This window comes from Nelumbo lutea, chromosome 7 (assembly GCF_056320005.1).
Source record: "Nelumbo lutea isolate HS-2025 chromosome 7, American lotus-T2T, whole genome shotgun sequence".
NCBI classification, from domain to species: domain Eukaryota; kingdom Viridiplantae; phylum Streptophyta; class Magnoliopsida; order Proteales; family Nelumbonaceae; genus Nelumbo; species Nelumbo lutea.
Genome location: NC_142690.1, coordinates 35,632,571 through 35,648,206, shown reverse-complemented (window position 1 = coordinate 35,648,206; position 15,636 = coordinate 35,632,571). Strand labels below are relative to the sequence as shown.

The 15,636-nt window shown below is 38.3% G+C and overlaps 1 protein-coding gene across 3 annotated transcripts in view; it reads left to right on the top strand.

Annotated features, from left to right (window-relative positions):
- The window catches only part of EDA7 (embryo sac development arrest 7), a 46,824-nt gene that overhangs the window by 23,927 nt on the left and 7,261 nt on the right, over positions 1–15,636 (top strand). For all 3 annotated transcript variants that reach the window (XM_088954306.1, XM_088954305.1, XM_088954304.1), the window contains 3 exons: positions 5–113; positions 8,937–9,107; positions 9,229–9,387. In XM_088954306.1, coding sequence (XP_088810432.1) covers positions 5–113; positions 8,937–9,107; positions 9,229–9,387 — 439 coding nt within the window. The remainder of the gene's footprint in view (positions 1–4; positions 114–8,936; positions 9,108–9,228; positions 9,388–15,636) is intronic.

Sequence of the window (15,636 nt, the reverse complement as noted above, 5' to 3'; positions counted from 1 at the left end):
ATAGGTATGGCAGCCCAATACTGGATATTAAATGGCACCATACTCTTAATTCTGAAAGACCAAAGTTGATCACTACGGATAATCATATTGTGAGAATTTGGGATCCTAACACAGTAAGTTTGTTTTCTTTGTGGACATTATGATTTTGATAAGCCATTTGCATTCTTAACCATTTTATTTTATTTTGTCTTTTGATGAGTAACTATGAAGTTTATTGATTTAATTGAAAGAATATTATATATAGAACATGCCTAGGCATCCCAAGCATAGTCTGGTAGACAACCACCTATCCCATCACAGAAATGTAAATTACAATTCAGCCCAAATTAAATGTTTCCTATTAACCTGTTGTTTAACAAAACCTTTGCCATACATTTGCCAATCTCCTTACCCAATAGAAACTTAAGACTATTTCTTGTGCTAAATATCTGATTTCCTTACTGATGTATATCACCACGGTCCTTGATTTTTACCCTTGTGCCTTTCCATCACCACCTTTGAATCTCCCTCCACCATCATATTTCTAGCAGTCTTACAAGAGCAAAGAGAGAAGTTCTTCATCCCTTCTGTTACTCCTTTGGGACTGAGTTGGGATTTTGGCGAGTTCTACATCATTTTGTATTCTCTTGATAATGTCTGTTTGGATCCCTTTATCTTAGATAGACGAGTTCTCCTCATCCTAAGGGTTCCTTTTTCTGTGCTTCCTTCTTCAAGTCTCTTTGTCAGTCCCCTGACCCTCAAGAGTTTCCCTTCAAGGAAGTCTGGTGTAGGTTTGTTCCCCCAAAAGTTGATGCTCTTTGTTTGAAGTGTTTTATGGGAAGGTAAACACCTTGGGAAATTTGCAAAAGTGGAGATCCTTTCTGTGTTTATCTCTGTACTGGTGCTTTCTTTGCAAATGTAATGGATAGGATTGTTGTTACTTATTTATTTCCTGTTCTTTTGCTACAAAATTATGGGATTGGTTCTTCTCTTTGTTTGGGTGCAGGTGGTGTAGGTGGGGTGGTAAGGCAATAAGGGATGGTCATGGTCTCTAGACAGAGGATGACTGTGAGTGCGTGAGTGAAGGTTTTGTAGGTAGGGTGGAAGGGCAACAAGGGATGGTCTCCTTGAAAGGCTGAGGATGACCAAGGGTTTGTGAGAGCAAAGATGCAAAGGGAGCTTTGTGAGAAAGGGGATTAGGGTGAAGCAGGGAGTAGGGAGAGATTCGAAGGCCCATGCATGAGATCAGTCTCGAGAGTCCTTCGTCTTCTAGCCTTCTAAACTTGGTAAGGCAACAAGGGATGGTCTCCTTGAAAGGTCGAGGATGACCAAGGGTCTGTGAGAGCAAGGATGCAAAGGGAGCTTTGCGAGAAAGGGGATTAGGTTGAAGTAGGGAGTTTAGAAGGCTAGAAGGCAAAGGACTCTCAAGATTGATCTCGTGCATGGGCCTTCGAATCTCTCCCTTTTATAGGGAGATCCCGAGGCTATAATGAGAATCATACAAATAAAGACTTTTCTTGTTGGAAAGTGGATCACGATTATTTGGTGCTTAGTGGGTAAGTTTTATTGGGGTTTTGCCACATGTCCAACGAGGATCTTTTGGTATTAGTATTCCCTTTCCCTTAAGATTCTCACATGGTATGTCTTGGCTACAACCCTTTTCAAGCTTGCTCGTGGTCACACGTTAGGAATAAGGTTTTTTTGATGATGACATGTTTCAGTGACATGGCCTACTATGACACGGCGAGTCGCTGTTGCTCATTGTGACTTAGTAGGGGACGATCCCTGTTTGTTGAGTCTTCAACTCTCAGCGATGATTGTGTATGACATCACAGGTGTAAATGGTCACCTTTATCACTTTGGAACGTTTCTCATCCATCCTAGATGTCTCTGCTTGTGTTTGCTTGTAGTTTGTCAGCCATTACAATGTTCACCGCAGGTGTTCCGGTAATTCGCTTTGTGCCATTGCAGTCCTCATTGCAAGATTAATTCTTCGTGTACTCATAATTTGTGATCCTCATTGCGGTCTCTGCAATGCTAATCTACATGTACTTACAGGTGGAATCTGCCTTCAGATATACGTATGTTATTTGACCCATCTACCTTTGTGTGGATCAAAAAAGTGGAAGAACTGCAAGATTTTCTGAAGAGAAGTGGAGAAGTTTACAAGAACTCAAGGAGTGTGTGATTACCAGAGTGATACATTGGTTAAAAATCTTGGAATGTTTTCATCAGTTTTCTTTGATGATTTTTTGAGAAACTGGATTGTGGTTGCCAATAGCTGTTCTCAGAAGGATAAAACACATGTAGCTTGGAGACCACCTCCAGTTTAGTACTTAAAACTGAACTTTGATGGAAGCAGTCAAGGCATCTCATGCTGCTTTGGAGTAAGAGGGGTGGTGAGAGACAAGGATGTGAATATTTTGGCACTTTTCTCAGAACTGGTGGGGGAAGGAGATTCTATTGGGTCCGAATTGCTTGTTGCACCACAAGGAATCCAGATCGCAAACCAGCTTGGTATGGTAAATCTAATAATAAAAGGTGATTGTAACTTGTAAGGTGGTGGTGGGATGACTGCTAAATCCGGACTTTGTATTGTGGTGCTATAGAGATGAAATCAATAAATTCAAATGGTATACAAGGTGTATGAATGTAAGAATATAGTGGGCTAGGAGATCAACAAATACTATGGCTCATTTTCTAGCCAAACAAGGGAAAAATAGGGATATGTTGTACTAGGCTCAGTTGTAATCTGTTTATTAATTTGTTCTATTTATTTTTGATGTGGCGGAGGTTGCACCTCACACCTCTCCAAGGGATGCTTATACTGGTTTTAAGCTCTTGATCATTTACCAAAAAAAAAAAAAGACTCCTGGCATCTCCCCTTTTATTGAGTCCCCTTGCCTAACAGGTCCTAAAACTTGTTGGAAATGAGATTTCCATTTGTTCATTACTTTGTATTTGATCTTTTTGTTAATAAAATGAAACATCTGTTCATGAGGCATTTCTATTATAGTTGTATTTACTTATAAATAGAGGGTCCTTAGGTAATATTGTAGGGCATTTCGATGGGATTTATCATGGGGATACTTGAAACATCCTAATTAAGGGTGAGCCTGCCCAACTCACTTTCATGGTTGGCACATAGATGGTTTTCATAAGATAATGTGGTAATATCTAGGGGTTGAGCAAAAAAAAACCAAAAAATCGAACCGACTGAAACCGAACAGAAAAATCGGTTAACCGAACCCATCGGTTCGATGTTTTCAAAAACCCGAAAATTTCGGTTTGGTTCCGGTTAACCTTTTAAGAAAACCGGCGGTTAACTGAACCGATCGATATATATACAGTAATATATATTTATATAATTATATATATATTATATTTTTTATTTTTTTCGAAAATCAAATAAAAAGGTTCGGTAGTCTAAGAGTGTCAGACTGCCGAATTGAGACTTTCAGCCTTTCTCTTTGAAAATCGAACCTTTCAATTGAAAATTAAAACATATCATATTTTATTTCAATTGAAAACCGAATAGGCGAACACTGCCAAATTGGTAGTTTGAGTGTTTGACAGTCTCTTCGAAAATCGAACCCTTAATAAGTAATAATTGGCCTCCTACCTCCAGCGTGCCTTTCCAGTTTCCCCTTTGTTTCCCTCTCTGAGACTCTGAGCTTTCTCTATCACTCTCTCAGACTCTCAGTCTTAGTTCTCTTCTTCCCCAACAGATCGGTGGCCTTCAGCGCTCCGCCCTCCGACTGAATCACCGATGGCCTCTGACGACCGAATCACTGACGTTTGACCAGGCGACCAACTGTCTCACTCTCTGTTCTCTCTCTCAGACTCTTCTTCTTCCCCAACAGGCCAGACCTACCGGTGGTGTCTCACTCTAATCTGTCTCAGTAGTTAATTTTGTTCATCGGCTCTCATTCTCTCATCAGTCATCTCTCTGACTCTCTGACTCTCAGACTCAGAGCCTTCACTCTCTCTCAGACTGTCTGGCATCTCCTCTCAATCTCTCATTTCTCAGTCTCTCTCTCACTTGACACTCACTCAGACTCACTCAGTCTCTTCTCTCTCAATCTCAGTCACCCATCTCTCTCAATCTCTCATCTCTCTGTCTCAGTTCTGTTCACTCTATCTCAGAAGTCAGATTCGTCCATCGATTCTCACTCAGTCTCTTCTACAAGAGGGGAGGCTTTTTCCCTTGTTTTAATTTTCAGTGGATACCGGTTAACCGATCGACTAGTTAACTGACTGCATCTGTTCAGTTAGATTTAAAAACCGAACAGGTCGGATCGGCTTGAAAATCACCCCACGGTTCAGTTAACCAAACTGTGAGCACCCGTAGTGATATCTCACCCATTGGGGTGAGATATCAAAAAAAGCTGAAAGTTTGGATCCTCAACCCCAAAGGTGCTTTTTCTTGTACTTTGTTCTTTCATTCCTGGTTTCCCCTATTTCCCGTGGCCTCTTTTTCGATGCTTGAAGTATGGTGTAAACCTGTTCCTTTAAAAATAGAGGCTTTCTATTGGGAGGTCTATCATGGAAAACTCAACACTATGGACTTATTGCATAAAAGAAGGAAAACTAAGTGTTTGTTCCCAAACTGGTGCATTCTCTGTAAGGCAAATGGTGAAACTAGGGGTGAGCAAATGGGTAGGTTCTACCCGGAACTAAATGGAACCAACCTCGAACTGGCCTTGAACAGGTCCTACCTAATCTGCTACAAGGTAGGGTCTGGTTCCAAATTCTTGAAAGTTGAAACCGACCCCCACCCAAGCCGATTCCAAGGTCTCGGGGTTTACCCTACCCGGACTTACCCAATGAACTGACCTTGGTGGAACCTGCCTTGGAACCGAACTTGCCTTAAATAAACCCCAAAATACTTTTGGGAACGTGAAGATTTGAACCTAAGCACTCATGGTCTCACTTGACCATTGAGTTACGCAAGTTATGTGATTATTTGATTTCATTTTAATATTTGAATGTGTAAAACAAGTAAGGTAAAAGGTAATATTTACAAAATTTAAATTTAAATTATAAGTTTTGAACCACATAATAATATCTACGTATTAAGTTTCTCAATTTAATCAATAAAGATAATATAAGTTTTAAACTGTATATATTATATTTATTGAAAATCAAGTTTTTAAAGAAAATACTTTTTTTTTTTTGAAGGGGGGATTAAAGAAAGAACAGGTTCCACAGGTAGACCCTGGAACTGACCTCGGAATTGCTAAGGATTGAACCAACTTTTACAAGGTAGGTTCTGGTTCCAAAAACCTAGAACCGACCCCTACAGGGTAGGTTCTGCCATGGAACCGAACTGATAGGTGAAACTATTGGACATCTTTTTATCTCTTGTTCATTTGTTACCTCTATTTTGGATTGGTGCTTTTCTCTTTTAGGGTGCATGTTTACTGGTCAAGGAAGAGAGGGAGAATAATGTGGTGTTTTAGGGCTACTGTGTTATGGATAGCATGGGAAGAAAGAAATGTGAGAATTTTCAAGGAAGAAGAAAGACATTTGGAGGCTATTGAGGTTTGCATAACAATTAGGGTGATACATTGGGTTAAATAAATCCTTTGACCTTTTCTCACCCCCACACTGTTGATGATATAAAAAGAAATTGGATGGAAGTGGCTTCATAATCTATAAGGGAAGAAAAAATCATCAAATGCTGGCCTCTGCCCTTGGAAAACTTTATAGAACTTAATTTTGATGGGAGCAGCCTTGAGGCCCTTTAGGCATTTAGGGGGGAGGGGGCCAGGGCGGTGGTTTAAAAGGCATGCCTTGGTGCACAGGTGATGCGGATTTTAGGTTATGCGCCTCACCTAGGTCCTAGAAGGAGTATTTTCAAAAGGTGTGCACCTGGTGCGGCTTGTGCTTCAGCCCAGGTGTGTGCCTTTCCGAAAATCCTGTATTTGTTAATGTTTCTCATTCATTCATCCTAATGAAAGATATTTCTAAAAGACACTTAAAGTTATAAAACCTTTCTTTTCTACAGGGATTAAAAATTTAAGACCCTAATATGGACTTGTTTGGGCTTGCCTTGAGGGGCTTGGTATAGAGGCGGCTTGTAGAGTCAAGAATATGTAATGTTTAACATCACATTTGCTATTTGAAGTAATGCAATTGGAAAGAAAAATAGAGAGATTAAGAGTTTATGTGCTTGAATTTGTTTTATATGTCATGCTCGATTTTATATTTAAATATTCATTTTAAACATGTCTTACATGTTATGTTTATGTATTTTAATTTTGGATAGTAGGTTTTTTAAAACATTTATTTTAATTTTTTATATTTTTAATTGATAATGTGTTTGATATTTTTATAATTTGGAATTTTGAATTTTTGGCAATTGTTAGCATTTTTTTGGCCTTTTTTTTGTTTTTTGCATTTTTGTGCCTTGCTTCAAAAAGGCATGTGCCTTGCCTTGTGCCTCTGGCACAAAATGGCCCTTGCACTTTTTTAAAACACTGGTTCAAGGATAAAGAAGGGAATATATTAGCTTTATTCTTGGGCCCTATTGGTCTTGGAGATTCCATTATTACCTTTAGAAACCTTGTGTTAGGTTTCCCTGCCTTTCCCTTCCTTTCCCTACCTATTCCTTCGAACCAAACATGGCCTTTGAGCTGAACTGCTAGTTGTCCTGTGTGGAGCTCAAAAAGCAAAAGTGTTAAGATCTGGAAAGGCTGTTTGTTGAAGGGGATTCTTAAGTGGTGGTTAGCTGGCTAAAGGACAAGAGAAGGCAGCTTGGATCTACTGAGATGGGGTTAAGAAAATCAAAGGGCTACTAAAGGGATTGACAACAACTTTTCAGTGGGTCCCAAGGGAGGCCAATGAGCTAGCTGATTCATTAGCTAGGCCAGGGGGTTGTTAGGGAACAACTGTACTGGGCTCAGTTGTAATATCTGTACTCTTTAGGGTATCTTTAGCCCTTATAATCCTCTCTGTACATTATTGTTTATATTAATGAAAAGACTCCTGGTTATTTACAAAAATAGGAAAACCATTGGCAATTCTAACCTTATTTTGTACAAGAATGTATAGAATGAAAAATTTAAGCGCCAATAATTTAATTGTAAGACAATGAATTTATATAAATACATTAAACCAGTAAACCCGATGTAAAACCGAGTCAGACCGAACTGGATTAAATCAGTTGTTCATCTAATTAGAGCTATTTTCATCAACTTAAGTGCTAGAGATTTATAGAATATCAATTAAAGGGTCAAAATAGGCAAAAGCAAAATTAAGAAGATTCCAGAATATGGAGTCCCAAAACATTATAAATAGGGGCCCCATACCCATATGAGGGCCCATTAACAACAAGACCTTCAATCCTCAGTGGATCCATTTCATGGGAGAGAAACTCATATTCTCTCTCTCTCTCTCTCTCTCTCTCTCTCTCTCTCTCTTTCTCTATGAGATTCTCTGTTATCACCAACATATTCTCCCACCATTCCTTGGACCTTTGGAGCTTGACCACCGCCTGACCACACTTCATGGCCTTACATTAACAATGGATATGGCTTTAAACAGAGTGGGCTGGCGAAACAGGATTCATGTAGCTGATCCCATGTAATTTGGATAAGACTTGGATGATGATGACGACGACGATGATGATGTTTAGAATGAAGAACAAGGTAGATTTACCTATTATATGGTTAGGCGTCCCTAAATAAATAATTCAAGGGATAGGAGGAATAGATACATGGTGTTGAAAGTGGATGCCTGAATAAGCAAATGCTGCAATGGAAGAGGCACCGGCAGCAAGCTTGGAAGTGGATCCTGAGCTTTTGTAGTTCCTCCTTGGAAATATTTATCATGTCTCAGGTGGATACCGATAAATGTTCTGTGGAGGGTGATGCTGTTAGGTATGTTGGAGGCACTGTTAACTTTCTTATCCTTTATGAGCACCAACAAAAACTGAATCATTACCATTTGGAGTCTCTTGAGTCTCTTGCATAAATACTCTCTACCTTTCTAAACTTTGAACGTGACGCAGTGAAGGTAGCTGTTCTTAAATATGTTATCTATACCAGAACGATCCCTATTCTGGATTTTACCTATCGAGGAATTCAAAAATGTAGTTTTTTCTTTTTTTCTCCTGTTTGATACTTGATTTTCCCCATCCTTGTTGCACTAAGGTTTGAACTTCTTGTAGTTTTCGATCCTTAGATCCATATCCTATGAAGAATGGAGTAGTGCTCTACCAGACTATTTATCAAGAAAAAGTAAATAAATAAAAAGAACTCTGCCAGAGACTTCTCTCATGCAAACTAGAGATCTCCTGCTTCAATTGGTATATTACAAGCAATGTTCCTTTGTTGGGAGAAGAGAAGCTAAGTCATAACCATGGGATTCTTGAACTAATTGCTACTATTCATACTCTGGAGAATCTTCTGAAGATTCCTTGGTTTTCTCATAATCCCATTAACATATCCTTGTTTCCTATGTCCAGCAGTGAACATTTTTTTTAGAAGATTTATTGTACACTCTGATCCAATACCCAAAGGGGTATTCAGTCTTGAGGCAGGATTAGCTATTCCGTTATTTTCTGAACTTCTAACAACTTGTGTAACAGATATTAAAATTTCTTAACAACAAGGAACAGCAGGCCCGACACAACTAAACTGGAGATGTACACCACCAAATTATTAAGACTTAATACGATCTTCAAACAAGCATTCAGAAATTGGTAGTTTACTTTATGGAATGAAAAAAAATAAAAAAATTGAAACAAGAAATGAACTTATATTTATGATTAGGATCTTTCTTGTTATGCTGCTATGAAACATTATGGGAATTTTTCTATCAATGATATTGCTTTTAAGTTATTTATTAGGATTTTTAATATATTTCTTACTTTTATTTTGTAAAATAATGCTTATTAAACTTTCCAAAGAATTCCTGACAATAATTTCCCACCCTCTTCTATGTTTCTTCAGGGAGATGGTTTGACCAGTATAGAGCCAACAGATGGAACTATCAATGACATATGTGTATTTCGCGAGAGTGGTTTGATGATATTGGCTCTAGACTGCAGCAAGATACCATCCTACTTCATACCTGCCTTAGGTCCTGCTCCTAAATGGTGTTCGTACCTTGAGAATTTAACGGTGTGCTTGTTTGCTTGGATACCATTAGTTTTGATTCTCTACCTATATATTTTTTATTTCTTTACTGTGAGGTTTTTAATTTTGTATTTTTGATCCCTTTTGTTGGACTTTTTCACTGCAGGAAGAAATGGAGGAGAGTGCTGAAACAACCATATATGACGATTTTAAGTTTTTGACCAAAGAAGACCTTGAGAGGTTGAACTTGACAAATTTGGTTGGCACTAATCTTCTTAGAGCTTATATGCATGGCTTCTTTATTGACTATCGGTTGTATAAGAAGGTAATGCTGCTTCTCATCTTGCATCTTTCTTCGAGAAACATTATGTGCGGGATAAATTTATTATAGGAAACAAAACCAGTTCACTTTTCATGGACCATTATTCGTTTCAAGCATTTTCACTTTTCTACCTGTAAATTTCCAACTTTGAAAAATATAGTAGTAGAATCTTACATCTATGGGACATTTTCAAAAACTGTGGAGTAGAACCATAAGTTTAGTAATTTAAAACTCCGAAGGTTGTCCGTTTTGTTAGCTATATTGAAGACATTGACATTGCATTTCACTTGGTCAAAAGAATCTGCAGTTGCTACTTGCACACGATAGTACTTGGAATTGAAATATCAGAAATAACTTTGTAGATTAAAGAAAAAAAATGACAAAAATATTAAGAAGAAGATTAGAGAAGGGAGAAAAACATGACTGCCAGAATGTTTTTGAGCAGCAAGCCTCTTCTATTTATTGTTTAGTTACAAAATGAAAAATGCAAACATACCCCTATGTCATGGACTGACGGGGTTGGATTTGGCAATGGAAAGAACCCATGCAGCATCCTAGCCTCGTGCAGCAAGGACAACCCTTTTGTTATGTAAGGGTGGCCAAGTGTAGGCCCGTTGATGGCTCGACCAAGGTCAGCGGCACTGGATCATGACCTCATTGCCCATGGTTGGGCTCTTGTTTGGCTCATGCCAGTCCATGTGAGGCGACACTACATGCCAAAGGGGAACTATGCTGATGATGTCGATGCTAGGCAATCGTTGGGCCCTGAACACACCCTAGCGCTAGGCATAGGGTATGCAAAGTGAAGGGGGATGTTTATATCCAACTATCATGCATGGCCTCCCTCTCATGCATAAGGCTTAGTGCTGACCCATTTACTATCCTCATAAGCGCATGTGCCCATGAGGAACCTTGGTAGCCATGTAGCCATTAACCAGGGCTTCCTTGCAAGGGATGTCTGGTCTTGGGAGTGCCAAGGGTAGGCACCCGAGGAGGTTGACCACCCCTCAAAAGAGGGTGTTAAGCTTTTGAAACTCTGCCCAAAGATGACATCAAAATGCCAGAAAATCATATTGCAGAATTTACTATAATGCTACTCAATGCAGCCCACCAAGTGTAGGTAGACTGAGCCTACTTTTAGACCACGACACCTAGGTGGAATAATATAAAAACTAATGAAAACATATAGAAAACTGATATAACCACAAACAGACTGTAAAAAAATAAAGTGGAGGATATTGATCATTCTGAGCTTGTTTGATCATGTGTCAACTTGGACTTCACACCACCTTGGTAAACACATCTGCAATTGCATCTTTAAATAAACACAAGACAAACTTCCCCTGTTGACACCCTTTCATGAATAAAATGTGTACTCACCTAAATATGTTTAGTTCAGTTATGTGTATGGGATCATAAGCAATATCTATTGCTGCTTGTTTATCACAATACAGCATAAGGGCTCTTCAAAGGAAACACCTAACTCCCTCAAGAGTGATTTCAAAACTACTAAAATTTAGAAACATCATGTGTCATTGGCTCTATGCTCTGCCTTTGCACTAGGATTAGCTACTAACTTTGTTTCTTGTTTTTCCATGATACTAGATTTCCTCCAACCAAAGCACAATAGCCAAAAATGGAATGTCTATCATCCATAGCTTGCATGGCCAGTATTTGTATACACCTCTACCCAGTGGTTTAAAAGGTGTGCCTAGGGTACACCATGCCTAGGTCCTAAGTGACACTTTTAAAAGGCACATGCCTTTGCTAATGTTGCTCATTCATTCATTCATCCTAATGAAAGATATTTTTAAAAGACACCTAAGGTTATAAAAACTTTTTTATAGGGATTAAGAATTTAAGACCTTGATGTGGATTTGTTTGGGCTTGCCTCAAGGGGCTTGGTACAAAGGCAACTCATAGAATTAGGAATGCATAATGTTTAACATCACATTAGCTATTTGAAGTAATGCAATTGGTAAAAAGAAAGTGATTAAGAGTTTACATTCTTGAATATGTTTTATATGTTATATATTTATCAAAAAAAATATGTTTTATATGTTATGCATGATTTTGTTTTTAAATTTTGATTTTAAATATGTTTTACATTTTATGTTAATGTATTTTAATTTGAGATAATATATTTTTTACCAAAATAATAATTGGTTTTTGATAAAAAATAATTTTTTTTAACTTTTATTTTATAATTGAAGTTTATATTTTTAAACTTAAATATATGTACTTTTTTTGCGCCTTGCAGTTTTAAAACATTGCTCCACCTTCATATGTCCAAGATTAGTGTATAAAGTACTCATAGGGCATGCATGTATTGGTTGATGACACTAGCTGTGTATGAAGTAATATTCTCGCCAATCTTTGGTAAATGGTGTTGTCCTTCAACACTTCTCCTGCATTTGGCTTGTGGTTTTAATCAATTGGTGTATCCATAGGTTTAAACCCCATTTTCCTAGTCTCTTAAAGAAAATCATGTGCATACTTTCTTTGTGATATAATTATACCATGTTTGGACTTGGCTACCTGGACTCCTAAGAAGTATCTTGATTCTCCAAGATCTTTAATTTCAAACTCCTTAATCAGAAATTGTTTGAGACTATCAATCTCCAAGTGTAACTTCCAATCACCACTACATTGGAAAAATTGCACTGAAATTTCTCATGGAAGGGTCCAAATGAAGAGCAAATGCTTTACTGTGTGGCTTGAGACAAAATTTGTGAATCAAGAGAGAAAGGACACACTGGATTAAGGAAGTTGAAAGCGGTGAACATTTCTCAACAAATGGCTATGGTGTTTTGGAGGAGCATTCTCATCCATGGAGGCAGAGGCAGGTGATGGGGGTAAGGTACTGCTCCTATGGATTGGGAGTCTGGATTATATTTTTTCAGAAGTATTACAAGGCATTACATTCAACCCTTCAGAAATACTACCCTAGCATGGTAGAAGCATAAACGTTATATAAGCAAGCCCAATACGATTGATTTCTATTAACCCCTTGCTTGGCTAGAGTATAGAAGAAATATAGCCCAGCAAAAGTCCTGGTTTTAGAAAGAAAATAAAGAAGAAAAGGAAGGAAGAAGATGTTAAGGTGAAAGAGAAAGCAAGAGGAAGAAAAGAGAGGAAAGGAGAGCTGAATCGTGTCTCTCCCTCTATCCCTCAATCACTTTATATATGCTGAATATTAAAAGGTGAAGAATTACATGGGTGCCCTAGTTAGGCGGCTGACCCAAAGACATAAGAAACATTAAGTATTGTGGCCCATAAAGAAGGCCCACTACAGCTGAAATAAAACTACTTATAGATAAAAAAACTGAGGCCCATTTGGCCCAATCTCTACAAGTATCAGCTGGCCCATTTGCAAGTTTCTATACCCATTGTATCTTTATCCTCATATTCATACTCCTTTCCAACCATTTGATCTGTTTAAGTTCATTCTATAGCCCCATATTGCTTTCTCACTGTTTTTCAGCCACTCAGTTACAACCTTGGAGTCACCTTCTATAATTAAATCAGTCAAACTCATTTCTCTTGCCCGGTGTAGTCCATGAAAGACATCATAAAGCGCAACCCTTGTGGAGTCCCCAGGGCCAATTTGACCTGAAAACATATCAATGGTATTCCCTTCCATGATTCTAAAACACCTTCAACTCCTGATGGACCCAAGTTTCCTACACTACTATTATCAAAGTTTAGTTTAATGAAACCCTCCTTAGGTGGTGTCCATTGTTTATGGCTTTTTAATTTCTTTGAAGAAGATGCAACCGCCTCTACCCACTTTCTTCACAAATCATCATGTGAATAGGATGAGAATAACTCCATGGACTTAACCCCTTGCACCACCTTAGCCTTGACGCATTCAAAAATTGCCTCTTGACTTCTTTCCCTCCTTAAAGATTCTTGCATTTCTTTCTTCCCATATTGTCCACACAATTTATGCCCTTGTGCATCTTCATAATATCCTCTTCTTAGCCATGTGAAAGTCAATGCACAAAACAATCTTGCCATATTTGAAGGCACCACCCACCTGCAATCAAAGAAAGAGAAAAACCATTACCAGATGTAAGCAACAAATGGACAAGAGACTAGTAAATGATAACAAGTCTTGCCATTAGCCTTACAAAGTGTGCACCAAGTCTAAAGTGTTGATCTTTTCATGATACACCTCCCACACTTCTTTGACAGGGAATGATAGTTGAGGGGTGAGGGGATGTCCAAGAGCCTTCAAAAAGGACATACAAGTAAAGAAACCCAAGTGACAAATTGATTACACTAGAAGCTTCTTCATCCCTCAATCTTCTTTGGAATCCTAAGTCCCAATAACATCCCCTAGGTGAGGATGATGATGAAAAAGCCAGCAATTCTGAAGTAGGTTCTTTTTTGAAAGATAAAATAGAATACAAGAAGGGGAATGGGTTCTTAGGAGAAGAGTTACCCACTCATACGTCTTCCCAAAACCAAATTTTATCCCCAGAACAAGCATCATACCGTGTTTAGCTTTCAATGGAAGATTGCTGACACGCTTGCCAAGGGGTAAATAGTGAACAGATGTATTTGGCACAGTTGTAACTGTACTTTTGTGTAATGGGGTGAGGTAGCACATTCTACCTCCCCATGGGAGGCTGTATTTGTATGCTGATAAATAAATGGGAGGCTGTATTTGTCCATATAATTCTGCTTTATTTAATGAAATTTGTTAGTTATCAAAAAAAGGGTTCAACTATGATGCCGGAAAGACATGATACTAGGAAAATTTATGGTCAAAAAAAGGTTCAATTGAGAATTTGTTAATTAACAAAATTCATTGGATTTTTTTGATTGGTCAAAAACTCAGCCTTTTTGGTATCATTTTTTTCTGGCATCATAAATTCTTCCAAAAAAAAAAAAACATTTCTGAACAACCCATTGAATGCTTGCCACCACTTATCTCCACAACTTTTCACTTTCAACAAGCAGCCTCCACAGCCATTTACCCAAGAGTGACAAATACTTCGTTCCACCAAGTGGTCCCTTTTTCTTTTCCCTAATTCCCATACGAAATCTCTCATTATATACTCTATCACCTTTGCTATCTTCTGTGGGATCTTAAAGACTGAAAGGTAGTAGATTAGGAGATTTACTATAGTGAATTTTATTAAGGTTAATCTACCTCTGAAGATGTAGTTCCTTTTTCCAGGTTGTCAATTTTTCTCTAACTCTCTCTGTGATAGGATTCCAAAATCTACTTTCCAGGTTGAACAAGAACATAAGGCTGGAACCTGGTAATGGTAAGCACTTTCATTTTTGGACAGATGTATGGGTTGGATTTTGAGCTAGTTTGGGTGCCAAACTGCCAAAATTTAGGGACTGTTGAGGTTGGTTGGTCTCTATTTAAACCCCCAGATCAGGGACTCTTCGATCTGGCTCAGGGAACTACCATGCTCTTTCTCTACTAAATCTTATTATAAGGTTTTGATTGGGTTGTTCCATAAGATTGTTTGCAGTTGGATTTGGCAAGTGAAGGTTCTATCCAAGATTATTTTTCTGGTGTGGACTACTGGCTGGTATCAGATTCATACTATGGATTTATTGATAAAAAATGGAATGGATATCTAACCAATTCTGTAGCCTTTGTTCTTTTCCTCTTCTATTGAAAGAAAAGGAATGAATCTAAGCAATGCATGCTACTTAACCTTTATGGAGGGTCACCTAATTCTGCAAGAGACTTGTTATCCACTGCCCTTTTATCCATCTGATATAGAGTCATTTCCTTAACTTTTTCACAGCCAATGGTGCCTCAATTAGTGGCTGAGCTCCTCTCTTTTTGGAGAGTGAGTAGATTCCTGCTGAAGGAAGATATTATGGGATCAACTGCCTTTTGCAATCTTTTGGGAGGTGTGGAAGTAGAGGTCTAAAAGGATATTTTAGGGGAGAATTCTTCCTATGAAGAGCTATTGTGAAGAATAGAGTGGGATATGGTCCGGTGAGGTGGAGTCTTTCATCAATTTTATGGGATAGGGAATTCTACAAGAGCTGAGTTGTTGGCTGCAGTATAAGGAATTCAGATTGCTAATCAATTCTAAGGTCTAAGGTGATTGTGGACTGGTTGTCAAGTCCAGACTCAGTTCTTTGGAGTTATAGGGATCACATTAGAAAAGTTAAATGTTTAACAAGGCACATGTCGTGTAGATACCAGTGGGTGGGTAGAGAGGAAAATGCTTTGGCTGTTTATCTTGCTAAACAAAGGTCTGCTAGGGATCG